We start from the raw sequence: 21,706 nt of genomic DNA, 5'->3' as shown, positions 1-21,706 counted from the left end.
TATAAATATATTATTATTATTATTATTATTATTATCAATATCAGTATGATGATCAGGTGGATGTGTGATGCAGGTCACCATGAGCCAGCGGAAATGTTGTCGACAATCCCAACCAAGTCACGTTGCTACAGTCTCTGACATCCTGCAGTAGGAAATCATGGCGCCAACTTTATATATTATTTTTGAATGTGTGCTTGAGACATTTTCCGGCGAAATATTTAGAAAGTGAAATAATTCTTAACATTAAGCCTGATCACATGAGGAAGTAATGACACATCTACACATGCATAGCGTAACAGGAAATACAATATATAACTGTAAATAGTCAGCTCTTGTAATCACAAATTTTACATTTACATTTGATCAACTCACTCTTCCAGATCTTGTGTTATTTGTTTTACTGGGCATTGTACACAAAATGGCATGTTTTTCCCAAAACTCGTATCCCAGGCGGATCCAGAGAGGGGGTCCAGATGGAATGGACACACCCCTTTGAAAACCAAATGTAGTAGGCAGTAAGATGGATTGAGAGAGTATTTTGGTATTTTGGAAATGCCCTTTGAAAATGCTGGATTTATCCCAGAGTTGGAAGTGCGTGCAGTGCACAAGAAACATGTCAGTTCTAGTTGGCCTTTAATCGTATCCCAGTTGAAATCACCATTAAAATTCTTGTAACACTGACTGTCTGTGTAAATGAATGCAGGCACATGCACTTGATATTTAAGCTACACACATGTGTTTGCTTAAGAAGTGAGAGTTAAAGAGACACCGAAACCCATTTAGCATGCATGATAGTTTCACATTATGCCGAGAGGGAGCTAGATATTCATGTATTCAGAGTTGCCAATCTGCGTAAAATACGCATCAGACATGCAGAAATTTGCAGTAAAATAAAATCCAAGCGTATCAAATTCGCAACGAACATGACAGATACGATACAAAAATATAACTTGTGCATATCATCAAAATATTGTGAAGTAACCCTGCATATTTGATTAGCAAATCAGCAACTTATTTTGAAATTATAACCTGGCATTCCGTCAACCTTGCCAAACTCCACGATGACAGTTACATCGTGATCATTTGCCATCACACTTTATTGTGGAAGTATCGTGGTATTTTTGAGTCCTATAAAGCTCTCGAAACCACACGACACCAGTTTGCAGGGATTTGATGAATAGTGTTTTTAAATATTTAACTTAAATACCCACATGTGTAAAAACTAGTGGGTAACAGAAATTTGAATACCCAGATAGAATTACTGATACCCAATGATTTTTAAATGCATGGGTTAAATGCCCACAACACCAAAAGCTTATCTGGAGCTCTTGATAAACATATTGCAAAAATAATAATAGACTTCTGGCACCACAATTGAGGCAATAAAAAACATGAATATCCTGAACAGCAAAGGTCAATTAATTATTAAATCTCAAAAACAAATTTAAAAAACTATGACACGGGAAGCATTTTATTGTTTATATATATATATTTACAATGAAATCATCAAGTGTATGGCAAAGTATGAAAGGATCACTGACAGTGATTTTATAGGTAGTTTTTTGGGCACAATGAAATGATGTGAGACAGTGTTTGATTGTGAGGTGGCTTAGATGAAATTATAATAATTCATCATTTCGACCTAAATGACACATTATACACTTAGCCTGTTATCCAATGGCAAGTATTATTTCAGGCCAGCCTGCAAATGTATCTCCTATTTTGAATGCTTGATGTTTTTTTCAAAACCCATAGGGTCAAAGAACAAAATAAAGACAAACATATAGTTAGATGATTTCCATTTTAAATGATCTCTGCTACTGGACATGTGAAGTAAAACGTTTTTATTTTTTATGTCAATAGGCTCTTAGGGAAGAAAATAAACCTCTAAATTTGAATTTTATTCAACATGTGTGACGTTAAACATTACTAAGTGGTTAACTTGTTCTCATTATCTTATTTGCCATGTTTATAAGGATGTCTGTATTGTTTTCTGTTTCCTGAATTTTCTTTCCATCATGAATCAATAAAAAGTTTTCTTATCTCAATTTTACCCGCCACTGTGGAATTTTATGCCCCGATGTGATAAAAAAATAATTCTATCATCCTCCTTCAGCTATATTGGTAAAAATTTGATTCAGCATCAAAGTGACACAATTTCCGTCATAAATTATTTACAGACTGATGCCACGTTGTAAACCAAAGCTTGCATGCTCAGTGCATCTTTGAAATGCTACAGTCTATCTGAAAGCTCCGTACACTGACCTAAAAATCATTAAACAACAACATAATGTTTAGCAGGCGATGCAATGAGTTTGCGAACCCATGTTTTGAGTAGAGGCTGTCACCAAAGAATTTGTGACAGTCTTGGATGAAATTTGGGGAATGTAGGGGTGGGTTAGAGCTAAAGAGCGGGTGATTAACAAAAACAATGAAATTAATTTTGTCAAACCATCAGGAGTGTTGCTATTAATAGAGGTACATTTCTTGACAAAATGTCGAACTATCGTAATTGTTTGCCCTATGAGAGTCCAGTATGTCGATGGGAATTTAAACATGTCAATAGCATTATCACAAATATGTATAGGCAATCGATAGTTTCAACAGTTGCAATTAATTATAAATAATACATATATTATGCAAATTTAGCAGAGATGACAGCAGTTTAAGATTAGTCTCACTTTCCTTTGCTTTAAGTCATGACACAGTAGAGAATATACATCTGTGAGATTGTCAGCAATACTTTTGACTTGCAATACAATGGCAATGCTTAAAAAACCTAGGGTTTACTAGGGCGGGGACGGGTAACTCGGGTACCCGGGTTGGGTGGGTACTGAGTAGAATCCGGGTACCCACAGGACTACCCGGACCCGTGGTTAGTCACTAGATATATTGTTTATTGACAAGATATATCTAGAACTCTATGGTTACACTACAAGTCACTAATGTTTGCATTTCTACTTAATTCAACTTCAGTGTATGAATGACCAGGTTGTTTAATACATGTATCTAAATACGTTTTGCCAGGGCTATTCTCAAAATGTCTGATTGGGAACATTTTTAGAATCTCCTGAGACCTACAGTGGGTACCCGGCTAGGGTCGGGTAATAGGGGGGTGGGTACCCGGGTAGTAAATTTTGACTCGTCCCAGCCCTAATTAATACCTTTGGGTAAAGTTACATGTGATATTCAAACCCACACTCTCAGAGTACGACACCTGATGGTGACATATTACACTCTACAATGTTCTAAACTTTCTAAAATGCTCTTAATGTAAAAAAAAGTTGCACCAATTTTTTGTAAAACTGTTTTTTTATTTCTTTATTATTTAAAAAATATTTTCTCCTGGATGCTCTCTTGCTGGTTGGGGTTTGAGATGAGAAACATAAAAAATAATATGGATGGCCTTATCACGATCACCATATTAGTCGTGGCTGATGTCCATCTTTGTTGGTGAGTGGCTCAGTTAGAACTTAAGAATTTTATCATCCTAAGCTGGCTTGCACAGGAGATAAAAGTTGTGTGAGATCAAGAATATCTCCGAGGAGATATCACCACAATGAAATTGCATCACAATGCTTTGCAGACCACGATGTCTAATCTCACTTCCACTGGAGCTAGTTAGCTGTACATTTACACTCAAGACACTGGTTATTTTAGGATTCACTTTTGTTTTTTTTTGGTTGATTGAGGCATGAATTGAAAAACCGACGTGCAAACGGTATAAATCCGTGTAGCGGATTCTTACAAAAGTTTGAACATCGGTTTTTCGATTCCTAACTCAATGAACTGAAAAAAAATACAAAGTCAATCGTCATAACTAAATTTGACAATGAAAATATGTGTTAGCTACAATAGTTGAATAAAAAACAATGATATAAATCAAAGCAGACACAAATGACGAGATTGATATATGTTGATCGATAGACATGAATCAGGTGATTGTTTTATTTATGCACATAATTTGACACACCCTCCATGTCTGTAGCCATTCAACGCAGAGAACTAACAGCAAACAAAGTTCATATAATCTGTCAATCAAGGCAAGAAGAACTGGAACGACTGTAACGAACCGGGAAAAGGCATCTTGTTTTAAATGACATGGCCGGTAACTGCCAGATTCAAACATTTGTTCCCTGACAAAGGGAAGGCTCAGTTGGAAATATGTGAGTTAGAAATGAAACCCTAAGACATGGAATTGTAAAACCCAGTTGAGCGAGCCTGCACATGTCCTGTTTCGATTCTTCTCGGCCCTCAGCCTCCAAGGGTGTTTTGGACGATAAATGTGCTAAAAAGTCCATAGCATGGTACTGGCAAAAAGAAAGGGAATTCCCTCAGCTGTAATTGGGATTCCCCGACATTTCGTTGTGGTAGTCGCTTAGGTGGGCGTGTCTTAATTCTTTACATTCATTATGAAATCAATGAATGCAATCACACTTGACCAATTCAGAATGCATGAATTACAGTAAACACAACAAAACTTTAATTATTAATATTCACAAACTGAAGAAGGTGGAATAATCAATGTTAATGATAAATACACTCTCTCCCCACATGTCTTTGGATATTATATGTATCAACACACATTGATGTAAGTTTAAAACTCCTCGACAACACCTCAGAGTTTTATGCTTTTATGGACTTGTGTTGATATCTATCATATCAAAAGACATGAGGGTGAGATTCTCTACGTGTTGAAGAAGCCGGGTAATCTCGTCAGCCATGACTCATCCGTACCCTGGCATGCTTTAAGCTCACATCAGAAACTTGTTTGGTCATGTTTGTGTAAAGTTTGTAGATATAAACCTTATTGATTTTCAAAAGGTCTTCAGCAACCTATGCTTGCTGTAAAAGGCGACTATGCTTGTCGTAAGAGGCGACTAACAGGATCGTGTGGTCAGGCTCACTGACTTGGTTGATGCTTGTCATCGTATCCCAATTGCGTGGATCGATGCTCATAATGTCAATCACTGGGTTGTCTGGTCCAGACTCGATTATTTACAGACCACCGTCATATAGCTGGAATACTGCTGAGTGCAGTGTTAAAAAACAAACCAAACCAAAACATCCTACATACAGAGAATGGTAGTTGGCAGTAGACAGATGACAGGGTAGAGCTAGGGAACATGTTACAGTATATTTACTTTAACACTTATAATACTTGTGAAACACAGACCAAACAGTAGCAGGCCTGTAAAACATAGGTAAAACAGAGATGTCACGTTCTGGACATATCACATTGTTTTATTGAACAGTTTTATCATTGTGATCAAACCCAGATATCCTCAAAACCTACTGCAGCAACAAACACAGCAATGTTCAAATGTTCAGTATACAGAACTAACTCCTCAACAAGAATCTTCACTCCAGGATGCTTTCATGTAACTACAAATTACTAAAACTGAAGAAGAGCATGCTATATTAAATTATAATAAATTAAAGAAAATAAAGGTTTGTACACATCACACTTTATGATGCCTTCATAAAGTAGCCTGGTCATTGTATTAGCAACCAGTTTCTCCACAGCACATGATATATCAATTTAAAAAAAATATCACATTTTATTTTGTAATGATTTTAGAGTGTAAGCACTTGTGTTCTGTGCTATGTAGTAGCTATGCCACTAGGGGACACAGAAACATGGATTCTTGTTATACGTTTTGTATTTTATTTATACCCTATCCGTTTCAAAAAGACATGTTTCGACATACTTTGATTATACAGTTATATAAGAGTTTGGAAATCTGATTTTGCACCTAGATGCATTAATAAATATAGAAGAGGAAATCCACAGGTGAACCCTGTCCTTGTTCTGGTAGACAACCCTGCAATGCAGCTGTATATCCCACAGTTGAGCTTGTCCAGGTGCTATTAACTGACTTCACACTCCTTATCTAATCAATATGCCACTGTAAAACCTTGAGTTCCCCACATCACACTTTATGATGCCTTCATTAAAGTAGCCTGGTCATTGTGTTAGCAACAGACCTCTCCACAGCACAGCAGGTTTGTCCTGTGAAAGAGGCTGAATGTGGCTGAAAATGTTCATGGCGCCTCCACTAAATATGTATGCCCACATCAAGCAGATTTCAAGGCCATAACCCTTTGAAAGGGAGGTCACACCCTTCTTATGAAAGAAAATATTTAGACGTGTGACCTCTGCCTCCCACATGCTGACTTAATCTTGGGGTGCTAAATTGTTGCCGTCTCTGAAGCCACAGGGCTGGTTTGTAAAGGTGACATTTTGTGTATAGGTCATTAAGAATTGCTTGTAAATCTATTGTCATGATTATACAAATTACTTTTATTTTTACATTTGTATCATCTTTGTAATCTCAATAGCAAATAAACATGATAAATATTTCATCTTCAGAGCAGGATTTTGTATATGGTCAAAATGTCGTGGTTGTTGAGAATGTACTTTTGACCTAGTTTGGCCAATTCAGTTTAATATACAGTAACCATGGATACCATTTCTGTTTCCTTTCAAGGATCATTATTAAGATCCTGGTTTGAGTTCATATAATTTTGTCAGTATCATTTGCAGTTAAAGAACCACCTGGTACCTTGAAATTGCAAGGGTTCTGAAGTTGTTATTAACACAGGGTTATAAATAAATTACATCCAAATTGTAGCCAATTACGGCAAATGTCAAGAGAAACATGACCAGTGCTTGAAATATTCTACTGTGAACTGTGACAGTGCTAAAGGGAAACGGTGCAGTGGGGTAGCCTAGTGGTTAGTGCGTTGGCTCGTCATGCCGAAGACCCGGTTTGATTCTACACATGGGTACAGTGTGTGAAGCCCATTTCATGTGTCACCAGGCTTGCTATTATTGGAATATTTCTATCTAAAAGCAGCGTAAAACTATACTCACTCATAAGGAGCTTCTCATTACTTTTTGTTATTTAATGCCACAGTCTACAATATTCCAGCTGTAAGATGGCCGCCTGTAAATAATTGAGTCTGGACCAGACTATCCAGTGATTGATATGATGCCACCAGGTAGGGCTGGGACGGGTAACTAAGGTACCCGGGTCGCGTGGGTACTGAGTAGGACTCGGGTACCCACAGGACTACCCGGACCCGTGGTTAGTCACGCGATATATTGTTTCATGACAAAAAATCTACAATTATAACGTCATGGTTACACGACAATTTTAAGTCTCTAATGTTCGCATTTCTTCATGACTATGAACAGGTTCCTTCTGACTTAAATATGTTTGAACAAAGCTAAAACTTCAGTCAATTTCAGTGTATGCATGACCACATCGTTTTATATGTGTATCTAAAAACATTCTGCCAGGGCTACTGTCAAACTATTCCCAATAGGACATTTTGTACCTATCTCTTGACACCAACAGCGGGTACCCAGGTAGGGTTGGGTAATAGGGGTGTGGGTACCCGGGTAGTAAATTTGGACTCATCCCTGCCCTACTACCAGGGCATGCTGTCACAGAGCATAACCACCTGATCCTTATACAGACCAACCAATGAAAACTGACAAACTGCAACAAAAAACACAATACACAAGGAATCGTCAACAGAAAAAGATGAGAACATAACTAAAAGTTAAGAAACATCATAAATCTGAGAACACGCAGAAAACAGACGGCAACATTCTAAAGTATGCATGCGCAGAACAAGAGGGAAGATGTTACGAGGATTAACATACATAAATCTACATTATACAGAACAAATATAAAAAAAACACATCTAGAATATTCTGTATTACAGCTGTAAGATTTAAATTTATATTTCTAAGGCGCTGCAAATCTCTGTGCAGAGTTGCGTCCCTTGGGCAGGACAGAAACCAATGATCAAGGGTTTGAATCTCTCTCTCACACGGGGCGGTCGGGTAGCCTAGTGGTTAAAGCGTTAGCTCGTCACGCAAAAGACCCTGGTTCGATTCCCGACATGCGTACATTTTGTGAAGCCCATTTCTGGTGTCCCCTACCATTATATTGCTGGAATATTGCTAAAAGCGGCTAAACCATACTCACTCACTCACTCTCTCTCACACACTACTTTCAGTTCAACAGTACATTTAGAACAGTTAAGAATCTGGCCATTAGCTCTTTAATACAGTTGTGTGACAGTCATCAAGATATACGTGACATACTAGCTCCACAGATGTTAATATCACCACAACCAGGATGTTCAAATCAATACATGTCTATGTCTGTATAAGAACAGGGCAGAGTCGGAGGCAGGTTGACTGTTCATGTATAAATGGAGGACGGGGCAGAGTCAGCGGCGGGTCGACTGTTCATGTATAAATGGAGGACGGGGCAGAGTCAGAGGCGGGTTGACTGTTCATGTATAAATGGATGACAGGGCAGAGTCAGAGGCAGGTCGACTGTTCATGTATAAATGGAGGACAGGGCAGCGTCAGAGGCAGGTCGACTGTTCATGTATAAATGGAGGACGGGGCAGAGTCAGAGGCATGTCGACTGTTCATGTATAAATGGAGGACAGGGCAGCGTCGGAGGCGGGTTGACTGTTCATGTATAAATGGAGGACAGGGCAGAGTCAGAGGCGGGTCGACTGTTCATGTATAAATGGAGGACAGGGCAGAGTCGGAGGCGGGTTGACTGTTCATGTATAAATGGAGGACAGGGCAGAGTCAGAGGCGGGTTGACTGTTCATGTATAAATCGAGGACAGGGCAGAGTCAGAGGCGGGTCGACTGTTCATGTATAAATGGAGGACAGGGCAGAGTCGGAGGCGGGTTGACTGTTCATGTATAAATGGAGGACAGGGCAGAGTCGGAGGCGGGTTGACTGTTCATGTATAAATGGAGGACAGGGTAGCGTCAGAGGCGGGTCGACTGTTCATGTATAAATGGAGGACAGGGCAGCGTCGGTGTCACGTTGACTGTTCATGTATAAATGGAGGACAGGGCAGCGTCGGTGTCACGTTGACTGTTCATGTATAAATGGAGGACAGGGCAGAGTCGGAGGCAGGTTGCCTGTTCATGTTTAAATGGAGGACAGGGCAGAGTCGGAGGCAGGTTGCCTGTTCATGTTTAAATGGAGGACAGGGCAGAGTCGGAGGCAGGTTGCCTGTTCATGTTTAAATGGAGGACAGGGCAGAGTCGGAGGCAGGTTGCCTGTTCATGTTTAAATGGAGGACGGGGCAGAGTCGGAGGCAGGTCGACTGTTCATGTATAAATCAAGGACCAGGCAGAGTCGGTGTCACGTTGACTGTTCATGTACAAATCGAGGACAGGGCAGAGTTGGAGGCAGGTTGACTGTTCATGTACAAATCGAGGACAGGGCAGAGTCGGAGGCAGGTTGACTGTTCATGATGTTGAATGTCAAGTGAGAAGCAGCCTCTGATTTACTGCAAAATTAAGGGGGATCCTGAGGCCCTGGAAGTTGACTATGGCCTTTAACAATATTCCAGCAAAATCATGACACTAGAAATGAGCTTCACACATTGTACCAATATATGGAATCGAGCACAGGCGTGATGAGTCAACGCTGTGACCACTAGGCCATCCCATACCCCCACTCCACCCACCCCCAGTTAAAGGAAGGTTCTGGAGCCAAGGAGCAAAGCTGATGTCCGCCTTCTAAAACAATAAAACAAGTCAATTTTATTTCTTTACTGTTTTAAGTCAGTGCCTAAACAGAAGCAGAAAGATTTAGTCAAGGTCATCAGTTAGCAGACTATTCTTAAACATAGCAAAGACTACCAGCAACAGCAAAGACTACCAACAACAGCAAATAATGATCGTAGTTTTTTGTTTTGTCTTCAGCCGAACGTTTTGTACGCTGTGTAATCTGGACCTTGCTGTAAACTGGACTTTTTTACTGGTCTGAACTGACATATTCTACTGTATGATACATATGGAACACTGGGCTAATCCAGTGAGAATCATGGTCTGCCCTGCCTGGCACAGCTGTGGCCACACACCACTGCTGCTGGTTTTAGAACACAAATCTATGGTTCTAGCACAACAATCATGTAAATAGGAACCAGAAACAAGAACAAAATTATTTTCTTTTGTTATTAACTGAGTAGCCACAAATTCAGATAATATAACTTGAATATTTATAATATTCAGTCGAGGTGGATCTCATAGCCCTTGGTTTACAAAAATGGGTCATGTAGGTCTATTTGGCAAGAAGTATTAAAGAGATGTTTTTTACTATGAATTTATATACTGAACATGGGGATTTTCCATTCCTCTACCTTATCAGAGAAATGCAAATTAAAATGGTGTCATGGGATGTTGGTCATCATTACCATCAATCATTTATCATCTCACACCATTTTCTAAAATATTTCATGTGGTTGTTGTTGTTTAAGGATTGATCATAACTGAATTTCTAAGATATGTATATAAAAACTGTTTTCAGGTTTAACTGCAGAGGACCAGGTATTTTCCTGCAAGACTGACAACAAACAATGCCATGAGATTTGTGTTCCCTTGTTCAAGCTGACAATATGGCCGACAGAAGGTGTGACCTTGACCCCTGTGAACCGTGACCTTGTCTGCACCATCAGTGACAAAGAAGTCACATCAGAGATAAATCTTGTTACTGGTACGTCTGTGTATTTACTGACTCTTTTATATTCTGGCTGTGTGTGTGTGTGTGTGGGTGGGGGGTGATGTGGATGTGTGCGCGTTTGGGTGGTTCATTCGGTGATTTCTTTTTTTAAAAAGAAGCCTGTTCCAAAAAAAGGTTCTTGGGAAAAGGTAATCTTTCACTGCACATACTGGATGCTCTGAAAAATATTTTGTTTTGAGTAAATTTTTTTTGTATCTTTTGAACCAAAGCTCCCCCCTTCCCCCTGAATATGAGATTAAATTTGGATATGGTTGTCCTCTTACACAAACCATGCAAACTGGAACATGAATGGTGGAACTTGATCATTAAGAGTTTTTGAAAGGGAAATGTTAGGGCTATGCCATAACAGCCTATTAATAACTGGGCGAGTGAGTGAGTTGGGTTTTACACGCTTTTAATCATATTCCATTTATATCATGGCGTGTCAGCCCGAAGTGATGCAGGTCTCAGACGTTTACCATTTTTGTAAGACCCACAAGCATGGGTATGGTGCTGACCAATCTAGAAAAATAATCGAGTGCACTGATCATAGGTATTTGGAGAGCCCAAGGGATGCAACTCCTCACTGCGAATTGTGGTACGCCTATAACTGAGGCTGGACAAGGCAGTCAGAATTTTTCGGGTCGGCGGATTTTGCCTCATGCCATTGCCAGATTGCCTGTCATGACATGGTTACCATGGTTACATGTATGATGTTCTCCTTAAAGGCATGCAGATAGAGATCGGTGATAAGGTCATTCAGTACATGGAGGGACCCGTGCCCCGAACTCGACGCCACCTACCCCCTACTCCTGGGGTACACGTCAAGGCTTCACCGCCACCGAAGCCCACCAGAAATGGGATGTCTCCCCAACCAGAGGTAAGTATTAAAGTGTTTGATAGGCGTTACTTAAAGTTGACGGATGACAAAGTAGACACAATTTATGGATAAAATTTAAAAATTACTTCTTTGATACTGTAAAGGGACACTTCGGTATAGATCCTTATACCATTGTCTAGCAAGGCTGAATAATGAACCTAGTACAGATAGCTTATGCTCACATTGCCCCCAGGCTGGTGGGGATTAACAGTGGTGGTGTTTTCACTAGGACAGTGGGCATGTCCAAAGGTGGCAGGTGAACTGATCTCACTTAGACAATCAACAGCTATAGGTCCAACAGTGAACATGGTTAACCTCATGAGCTTGTATATGGGGGTCATAAGTACCGAGTCAACATCATCTACGCAGGGAACATCTAAGCCTTAATTTCTGGGCCGCGTCCCAAACAAACCCTCTCATCCAAAACCTAATTAACCAAAACATTAGCCCAAGAAACCAAGCTCTAGCTCGCAAACACCCCTTACTCACCCCAATATCCCAAAGAATAACAAACTACCTCAATGAACACCAAACTCAAAATCTTAAACAAAACTGCAAAAAATCAAATATCTTCACCCCTAAACTCAAAATACCCCAAATAGACACAACGCTAGCTAACCAAATAAATAAACAAACCGACCCAAACATAGCTAAAACCACCACACTTGCATACATACACGAAAATTGGCCAAATTGGTGTCACATATACACTGACGGATCTTCAGACCCGATCTCCAACCACACAGGCTTCGGAGTCCATACCACACAACCAGTTATATCCACACAATCTTACCGACTCCCTAACAACCAATCTATATTCACGGCCGAACTTATGGGCATGGCCTCAGCCCTGCATAACCAACAATCTAAAAACAACAAAAAAATCCTAATTCTCACTGACTCCCTTAGTGGACTACAAGCCCTCCAAAACAAAAATACCAAAAAACGACCTAAATTAATAAACCAAATACTTAAAAGCTCCAACGACCTAACAAAAGCAGGCAAACAAATAACCTTCTTGTGGATCCCCGCCCACGTAGGAATTTACGGCAATGAAAGCGCCGATAAAGCAGCTAAATTATCTCTCAAAATACCAGAAATAAGCCTAAACCTACCCATCTCAAAATCAGAAATTAAAAGTGTAAACAAACAAAAAATAACCAAATAATGGCATAATCAATATCAAAACTCAAATAGCCAAATCAAAAAAGTGCTCAGAAAACCACTAGCCAAACCTAAAATCCTACACCCCTCTAAAAAAATTGACAGATTAATTACAAAACTCCAAACAGGACACACCAACCTAAATAACCACCTAAAACAACTTAAAAGACACACCACAGGCAACTGCCCCCACTGCAAACAACCCGAAACCACAGAACACGCACTCATTCACTGCACCCACTATCAAACACACAGAACCACACTACAAACCGCCCTCAATCTAAATAAGGTTCCTACTCTAGATGAAATACTAAACCCTCAAAATAAACTAGAAAACTTCAAGGCCCTAGGCGTATTCCTAATCAAAACAGACCTAATTAAGCGCATCTAAAAATTAATTAATCTACCAATCCAAAATCCAATAAACATACAAACACCCACCTCACCCGGCTCCCTTAGTTCCCTCCTCCACCCACCTCGGCATTAATTCCAAATTTAAAAATTTCAAAAAATCAATATAAGCAACCCCTAAAAGCCCCCTCTTGGGTTGCACACACCACTTTCACCCTTCTCGGAATACACTAAATGGTCCGACCAGGCCCGTGTGCGAAATACGCTGTAGTCGGAAAGCGCACGTTAAATCTTTTATATCAGTCAGTCAATCCAGTGCAAGACAGCCGGGTTGAATCTTCATCTGAGACAAACCTACATTACCAAGAAGCTGCTGCAGAAGTGTTTCAGTGCCGACTACGTGGTTAGATATGTGAATAGATATAGTAGGTGGAGGATTAACAGTAACAACAATTGCATACATGAGTGAGATTAACGTGAGAAGGTTAAGTAATGACAACGGAAGGATAATACTGTAACCATGGTAACAACATGATGGTCAAAGACACATGAGGTGGAAGGCAATAAGATAGAATGATATAAGGATCTGTACCGAAATGTCGCCCTTACAGTAAATAATGAAGTTGTTATCGAGGCCACAAAAATAATAGTCTTTGTTCTCAGGCATCGCCCCGATGATCATAACGTCCTCTGCCTGTTTTGTTTTTATTTCCATTTAAAAAAAAAAAAATCTTTAACTATTCAGTGTCTTGAACACACGATGCCGGCAGTCAAATGCAACTGTACATAAGAACAACATGATTTCGCCGAAATTATTGTAAACAAAATTTGGTTACATAGTAGCTTGAACAACCAACAAAAGAAAAAAACACTGCCCGCCCGGATTATGTTTTCAAAAGCCATTGCCTGAGAACCAATTCATTTAGTTTTTTAAGCCCCATAAATTGTGTCTACTTTGTCAAGCAGTGACCTGTTGATGAATACAGGAATTTTTGGGGTTGGGTGCGTGTTGTGTCCAAATGAAAATATTTCAATTTTTACAGGTATATTATTTCAGTTGGAATTTTATGGGTTGGGTAAACATAACTTGATATGGAAAGTTTAAAACTGGGTAGAGTGAGTGAGTGAGTATGGTTTTACGCCGCTTTTAGCAATATTCCAGCAATATCACGGCGGGGGACACCAGAAATGGGCTTCACACATTGTACCCATGTCGGGAATCGAACCCGGGTCTTCGGCGTGACGAGCGAACGCTTTAACCACTAGGCTACCCGACCGCCCCAAAACTGGGTAGAAGTAACTCCCCCTTCATGCACAAAATAAGGAAATGCAGTTATTGTCATATTTTGCTTTGTGATTGGGAATAAAAATGTATCTTTCTGAATCTTGAAACCGGTAAATAAACTCCATGTGTTGTTGGATAAATAAAATATTCCTTCTTCAATGTGAATACAAGGTCGTCGAAAGATGAAATGGTCAATACATAACATCATATAGGATTGTTGAAGAAATGATTGTTAAAAGAACAGTTGTTTAGCAGTTAATGAACATGCATGCAGACAAGACTGACTGTAAATATGTAATGGGTGATGTGTGTATATCTGCTACAGCTCCCAGCACAGAAGGAGGCTGAGAGTGACTGGTGCCACATCGAGACCCCCGAAATGGAGGAAGAATTAGTAGACAGACTCCACACCAGCGAGGAGGTGGGTAGCTTGTGGTTCTGTTGTACTCCACACCAGTGAGGAGGTGGGTAGCTTGTGGTTCTGTTGTACTCCACACCAGGGAGGAGGTGGGTAGCTTGTGGTTCTGTTGTACTCCACACCGGGGAGGAGGTGGGTAGCTTGTGGCTCTGTTGTACTCCACACCAGGGAGGAGGTGGGTAGCTTGTGGTTCTGTTGTACTCCACACCAGCGAGGAGGTGGGTAGCTTGTGGCTCTGTTGTACTCCACACCAGCCAGGAGGTGGGTAGCTTGTGGCTCTGTTGTACTCCACACCATCGAGGAGGTGGGTAGCTTGTAGCTCTGTTGTACTCCACACCATCGAGGAGGTGGGTAGCTTGTGGCTCTGTTGTACTCCACACCAGCCAGGAGGTGGGTAGCTTGTGGTTCTGTTGTACTCCACACCGGGGAGGAGGTGGGTAGCTTGTGGTTCTGTTGTACTCCACACCGGGGAGGAGGTGGGTAGCTTGTGGCTCTGTTGTACTCCACACCATCGAGGAGGTGGGTAGCTTGTGGCTCTGTTGTACTCCACACCATCGAGGAGGTGGGTAGCTTGTGGCTCTGTTGTACTCCACACCGGGGAGGAGGTGGGTAGCTTGTGGCTCTGTTGTACTCCACACCAGCAAGGAGGTGGGTAGCTTGTGGCTCTGTTGTACTCCACACCAGCCAGGAGGTGGGTAGCTTGTAGCTCTGTTGTACTCCACACCAGCGAGGAGGTGGGTAGCTTGTAGCTCTGTTGTACTCCACACCATCGAGGAGGTGGGTAGCTTGTGGTTCTGTTGTACTCCACACCAGCGAGGAGGTGGGTAGCTTGTGGCTCTGTTGTACTCCACACCATCGAGGAGGTGGGTAGCTTGTGGTTCTGTTGTACTCCAGACGAGCGAGGAGGTGGGTAGCTTGTGGTTCTGTTGTACTCCAGACGAGCGAGGAGGTGGGTAGCTTGTGGTTCTGTTGTACTCCAGACGAGCGAGGAGGTGGGTAGCTTGTGGTTCTGTTGTACTCCACACCAGCGAGGAGGTGGGTAGCTTGTGGCTCTGTTGTACTCCACACCAGGGAGGAGGTGGGTAGCTTGTGGTTCTGTTGTACTCCAGACGAGCGAGGAGGTGGGTAGCTTGTGGTTCTGTTGTACTCCACACCAGGGAGGAGGTGGGTAGCTTGTGGTTCTGTTGTACTCCACACCGGGGAGGAGGTGGGTAGCTTGTGGTTCTGTTGTACTCCACACCAGGGAGGAGGTGGGTAGCTTGTGGCTCTGTTGTACTCCACACCAGGGAGGAGGTGGGTAGCTTGTGGTTCTGTTGTACTCCACACCGGGGAGGAGGTGGGTAGCTTGTGGTTCTGTTGTACTCCACACCGGGGAGGAGGTGGGTAGCTTGTGGTTCTGTTGTACTCCTTACCAGGGAGGAGGTGGGTAGCTTGTGGTTCTGTTGTACTCCACACTAGGGAGGAGGTGGGTAGCTTGTGGTTCTGTTGTACTCCACACCAGGGAGGAGGTGGGTAGCTTGTGGTTCTGTTGTACTCCACACTAGGGAGGAGGTGGGTAGCTTGTGACTCTGTTGTACTCCACACCAGGGAGGAGGTGGGTAGCTTGTGGCTCTGTTGTACTCCACACCAGGGAGGAGGTGGGTAGCTTGTGGCTCTGTTGTACTCCACACCAGGGAGGAGGTGGGTAGCTTGTGGCTCTGTTGTACTCCACACCATCAAGGAGGTGGGTAGCTTGTGGTTCTGTTGTACTCCACACTAGGGAGGAGGTGGGTAGCTTGTGGTTCTGTTGTACTCCACACCGGGGAGGAGGTGGGTAGCTTGTGGTTCTGTTGTACTCCACACCGGGGAGGAGGTGGGTAGCTTGTGGCTCTGTTGTACTCCACACCATCGAGGAGGTGGGTAGCTTGTGGCTCTGTTGTACTCCACACCATCGAGGAGGTGGGTAGCTTGTGGCTCTGTTGTACTCCACACCGGGGAGGAGGTGGGTAGCTTGTGGCTCTGTTGTACTCCACACCAGCAAGGAGGTGGGTAGCTTGTGGCTCTGTTGTACTCCACACCAGCCAGGAGGTGGGTAGCTTGTAGCTCTGTTGTACTCCACACCAGCGAGGAGGTGGGTAGCTTGTAGCTCTGTTGTACTCCACACCATCGAGGAGGTGGGTAGCTTGTGGTTCTGTTGTACTCCACACCAGCGAGGAGGTGGGTAGCTTGTGGCTCTGTTGTACTCCACACCATCGAGGAGGTGGGTAGCTTGTGGTTCTGTTGTACTCCAGACGAGCGAGGAGGTGGGTAGCTTGTGGTTCTGTTGTACTCCAGACGAGCGAGGAGGTGGGTAGCTTGTGGTTCTGTTGTACTCCAGACGAGCGAGGAGGTGGGTAGCTTGTGGTTCTGTTGTACTCCACACCAGCGAGGAGGTGGGTAGCTTGTGGCTCTGTTGTACTCCACACCAGGGAGGAGGTGGGTAGCTTGTGGTTCTGTTGTACTCCAGACGAGCGAGGAGGTGGGTAGCTTGTGGTTCTGTTGTACTCCACACCAGGGAGGAGGTGGGTAGCTTGTGGTTCTGTTGTACTCCACACCGGGGAGGAGGTGGGTAGCTTGTGGTTCTGTTGTACTCCACACCAGGGAGGAGGTGGGTAGCTTGTGGCTCTGTTGTACTCCACACCAGGGAGGAGGTGGGTAGCTTGTGGTTCTGTTGTACTCCACACCGGGGAGGAGGTGGGTAGCTTGTGGTTCTGTTGTACTCCACACCGGGGAGGAGGTGGGTAGCTTGTGGTTCTGTTGTACTCCTTACCAGGGAGGAGGTGGGTAGCTTGTGGTTCTGTTGTACTCCACACTAGGGAGGAGGTGGGTAGCTTGTGGTTCTGTTGTACTCCACACCAGGGAGGAGGTGGGTAGCTTGTGGTTCTGTTGTACTCCACACTAGGGAGGAGGTGGGTAGCTTGTGACTCTGTTGTACTCCACACCAGGGAGGAGGTGGGTAGCTTGTGGCTCTGTTGTACTCCACACCAGGGAGGAGGTGGGTAGCTTGTGGCTCTGTTGTACTCCACACCAGGGAGGAGGTGGGTAGCTTGTGGCTCTGTTGTACTCCACACCATCAAGGAGGTGGGTAGCTTGTGGTTCTGTTGTACTCCACACTAGGGAGGAGGTGGGTAGCTTGTGGTTCTGTTGTACTCCACACCGGGGAGGAGGTGGGTAGCTTGTGGCTCTGTTGTACTCCACACCATCAAGGAGGTGGGTAGCTTGTGGCTCTGTTGTACTCCACACCAGGGAGGAGGTGGGTAGCTTGTGGCTCTGTTGTACTCCACACCTTGGAGGAGATGGGTAGCTTGTGGCTCTGTTGTACTCCACACCAGGGAGGAGGTGGGTAGCTTGTAGCTCTGTTGTACTCCACACCAGCGAGGAGATGGATAGCTTGTGGTTCTGTTGTACTCCACACCAGGGAGGAGGTGGGTAGCTTGTGGCTCTGTTGTACTCCACACCAGGGAGGAGGTGGGTAGCTTGTGGCTCTGTTGTACTCCACACCAGCGAGGAGGTGGGTAGCTTGTGGCTCTGTTGTACTCCACACCGGGGAGGAGGTGGGTAGCTTGTGGTTCTGTTGTACTCCACACCAGCGAGGAGGTGGGTACCTTGTGGCTCTGTTGTACTCCACACCAGGGAGGAGGTGGGTAGCTTGTGGTTCTGTTGTACTCCACACCAGCGAGGAGGTGGGTAGCTTGTGGTTCTGTTGTACTCCACACCAGGGAGGAGGTGGGTAGCTTGTGGTTCTGTTGTACTCCACACCGGGGAGGAGGTGGGTAGCTTGTGGCTCTGTTGTACTCCACACCATCAAGGAGGTGGGTAGCTTGTGGCTCTGTTGTACTCCACACCAGGGAGGAGGTGGGTAGCTTGTGGCTCTGTTGTACTCCACACCTTGGAGGAGATGGGTAGCTTGTGGCTCTGTTGTACTCCACACCAGGGAGGAGGTGGGTAGCTTGTAGCTCTGTTGTACTCCACACCAGCGAGGAGATGGATAGCTTGTGGTTCTGTTGTACTCCACACCGGGGAGGAGGTGGGTAGCTTGTGGCTCTGTTGTACTCCACACCAGGGAGGAGGTGGGTAGCTTGTGGCTCTGTTGTACTCCACACCAGCGAGGAGGTGGGTAGCTTGTGGCTCTGTTGTACTCCACACCGGGGAGGAGGTGGGTAGCTTGTGGTTCTGTTGTACTCCACACCAGCGAGGAGGTGGGTACCTTGTGGCTCTGTTGTACTCCACACCAGGGAGGAGGTGGGTAGCTTGTGGTTCTGTTGTACTCCACACCAGCGAGGAGGTGGGTAGCTTGTGGTTCTGTTGTATGGTCATCTTGCCAGAGTACAGTTGTTCATCTTTTCTGTAAATACTGGTATAAACTTGATTTTTGGGGGGGGTTAATATTATCCCCCCGGCATATTATGCTCATGGATATAGTCTCATCATATGGCCTGTCCGTCCCTCTGTTCATAGTGGTGTGTACCTTACATAGAAATACAAAGTTCAAAATCCCGATTTCATGGTGTAGTTTTGATGGTTATTACCTACTCTTGTATACACACAGACTGGATAGATTTCTCTCATCAAGTTGGACTTACAGTAGCAGTCAGATGATTTGTTCTTTCGAATGTGTAGAGGCTGGGGGGATTTGTCATCTTCTGATGACTCTTGTTACTAATGGTATACGGAGCTTGGGAAAGATGACTTGTACTTCGCTGATAACAGGACCAATAAACAAACACAAGCTTTGATGCTTTAGTATCCATTATTAGCTTATGCCGTACCATGTCGTCCGTTCGTCAACAATTTATTCAAACGACTTCTTCTTCTGAACCACTTATAGGAAATTAATGAAATTTGACTTGAAGCATCCCTAGGTGGTGGGGATTCAAAATTGTACAAATGGTGGGGCTGACACCCCCCCCAGGGACTGAGGGGCAGGGCCAAATATTTGGCTATTTTGCTTTAAACGACTTTTCTGCTCTGGAACTAAGAGATAGATATCAACCATATTTGGTTGGAAGCATTCTCCAGTGGTAAGGATTCAAATTGGAGAAATGGAGGGACTCAACCCTACCCTCACCCCCGGGACTAAGGGGCTAACAGAGTTTATAACTTGGACAGTGGACACAGTTAAGATACCCACCGTATAACCATATGTACAATTGAGAGTATAATGTGAGGAATGCGCATATGCTACCAGGACTGGCCCTTCTGTTCATCTGTCCGGCACTCCCAAAGGAGTTGGACCCTTGACCATAACATGCAAACCGATATTATCCCCATACTATAATAAACAGATACATTGTATACATTTGTTTGTTTTGAAGAGAGTAATACCTTTGAGATGATTTATCCTGGATCATAACATGGAAACGGTTCAGATCTTTATGTTAGTGAAATATCCAGGTGAGCGATACAGGCCCTATGGGCCTCTTGTTGCTCTGAATGCAGTGGTAAAATGTCTGTGAATTGATGAAAACATCCAAAACTCACTCACTCACCCACTCACTCAAACCCACCCACTCAATCACTCATGTAAGACTGCGGTATCATGTTTCAGTTATCCAGTTTGGCTGCAGGCTGTATCAACAAACAGATCCATGAGTTCACCGACACACGGATGACAACATCACTGCTTGATCAGGTGTTCAGGATGCTACAGGTAGGCAATATGCAGCCGGATTTGAGATTCCAAAATATATTTGTTAGCACTTTACCTATGCTTGTGTTTTTTCACCAAGATTAAATTGTCTAAGGCCTACATCACTTGATGATTTTTCCTCCCAATTTAAGCTGAAATGCTGTTCATTGCAGACTTAAACCCATCTCCCTCACTAACTCAATCCTGTGTGAGTATCTGGAAGCCTAGTTGACCTGTATCAGATCCCGAGGGGGTGGCCCAGTCGTCTTAGGCGCCACGATTCACTGTGCAGACTTGCGTCCCCTGCACACGCCAGAAACTTATGATTGTGGGTTCGAATCCCGGTTCGCCCCGATTATGTTTCTAGGTTTGTCAGCACCATACCCATGCTCGTGGGTTTCACCGAAGTGGTAAACGTCTGAGACCTGCATCACTTCGGGCTTTCCTCCCACATTAAGCTGACACACCGTGATATGACTGGAATACTGTTAAAAGCGGTGTTAAACCCAACTCACTCACTCACTCAGATCCCGAGGAATGTGTTCCCAGGAAGCTGACAATCATCTCCACACCCAGTGATAGAGACGTTTTTGTTTTTAAGTGTGCCAAGTTGTCAGATTTGGAATTTATATACCAGATCTGTGTGCTGATCACAAAGATCCTAAATGTCAAAATCAGTAAGTAACTTTTGATAAGTGTTTTCACAAGTTCATATTTCATGTATATTTGACCAGTTTACTTGTGTAAAAAGTCTTCAGCAACCCATGTTTGCCGTAAAAGGCGACTGCTTATGATAAGAGGTGACTAATGGGATCGGGTGGTCAGGCTCGCTGATGCATGGTTGATGCATGTCATTGTATCCCAATTCCGTTGGTCGATGCTCATGATATCAATCACTGGATTGTCTGGTCCAGACTTGATTATTTACAGACCACCGTCATATAGCTGGAATATTGCTGAGTACGCTGTTAAACAACAAAGAAACAAACAAACAACCATGAGATAATTTATTTCAGTCTTCTTGTTTGATTAGATGTATTGAGGGCTGACTCATACATTTGTTTTTGTCAAAATAGAATGGAGATATACAACACTGGATAATCAAGGATGGTGTGTCAGCTGATTCATTGTGTAGCTTTCACTGTAGCAAAGCATTGTTAACTTGCTACCAATCACTGGATTGCCTGGTCTTTGATCCTACATGTCAAAATCAGACAGCCCTGATTGTATTCACTATTGTATCTATCGGCAAGAGGATTGTATTCATCATTGTATCTGTTCAGTTTTATATCCGTCCATCTATTACAGGATTGTAGTTACTATTCTTTGTGTCTGTTACGGTATTAAATTCACCATTGTACCCATTACAGGATTGTATTCACTATTCTGTCTGTCTGTTAGAG

The 21,706-nt window shown here is 43.3% G+C and overlaps 1 protein-coding gene across 2 annotated transcripts in view; it reads left to right on the top strand.

Moving 5' to 3' along the window:
- LOC139444778 (uncharacterized) overlaps window positions 1-21,706 on the top strand; it is a 47,904-nt gene that overhangs the window by 5,571 nt on the left and 20,627 nt on the right. Inside the window, exons 2-5 of one of the 2 annotated variants that reach the window (XM_071225731.1) lie at window positions 10,367-10,552; window positions 11,287-11,438; window positions 14,564-14,659; window positions 20,223-20,324. In XM_071225731.1, the coding sequence (XP_071081832.1) occupies window positions 10,367-10,552; window positions 11,287-11,438; window positions 14,564-14,659; window positions 20,223-20,324 (536 nt within the window). The remainder of the gene's footprint in view (window positions 1-10,366; window positions 10,553-11,286; window positions 11,439-14,563; window positions 14,660-20,222; window positions 20,325-21,706) is intronic. The other variant, XM_071225732.1, reaches the window with a different exon arrangement.

The sequence above is a fragment of the Haliotis cracherodii genome, unplaced genomic scaffold (assembly GCF_022045235.1).
Source record: "Haliotis cracherodii isolate W230 unplaced genomic scaffold, xgHalCrac1.p SCAF_6, whole genome shotgun sequence".
Taxonomy (NCBI): domain Eukaryota; kingdom Metazoa; phylum Mollusca; class Gastropoda; order Lepetellida; family Haliotidae; genus Haliotis; species Haliotis cracherodii.
The sequence above is the reverse complement of the archived record's forward strand: the minus strand, read 5'-3'. Positions and strand labels throughout refer to the sequence as shown.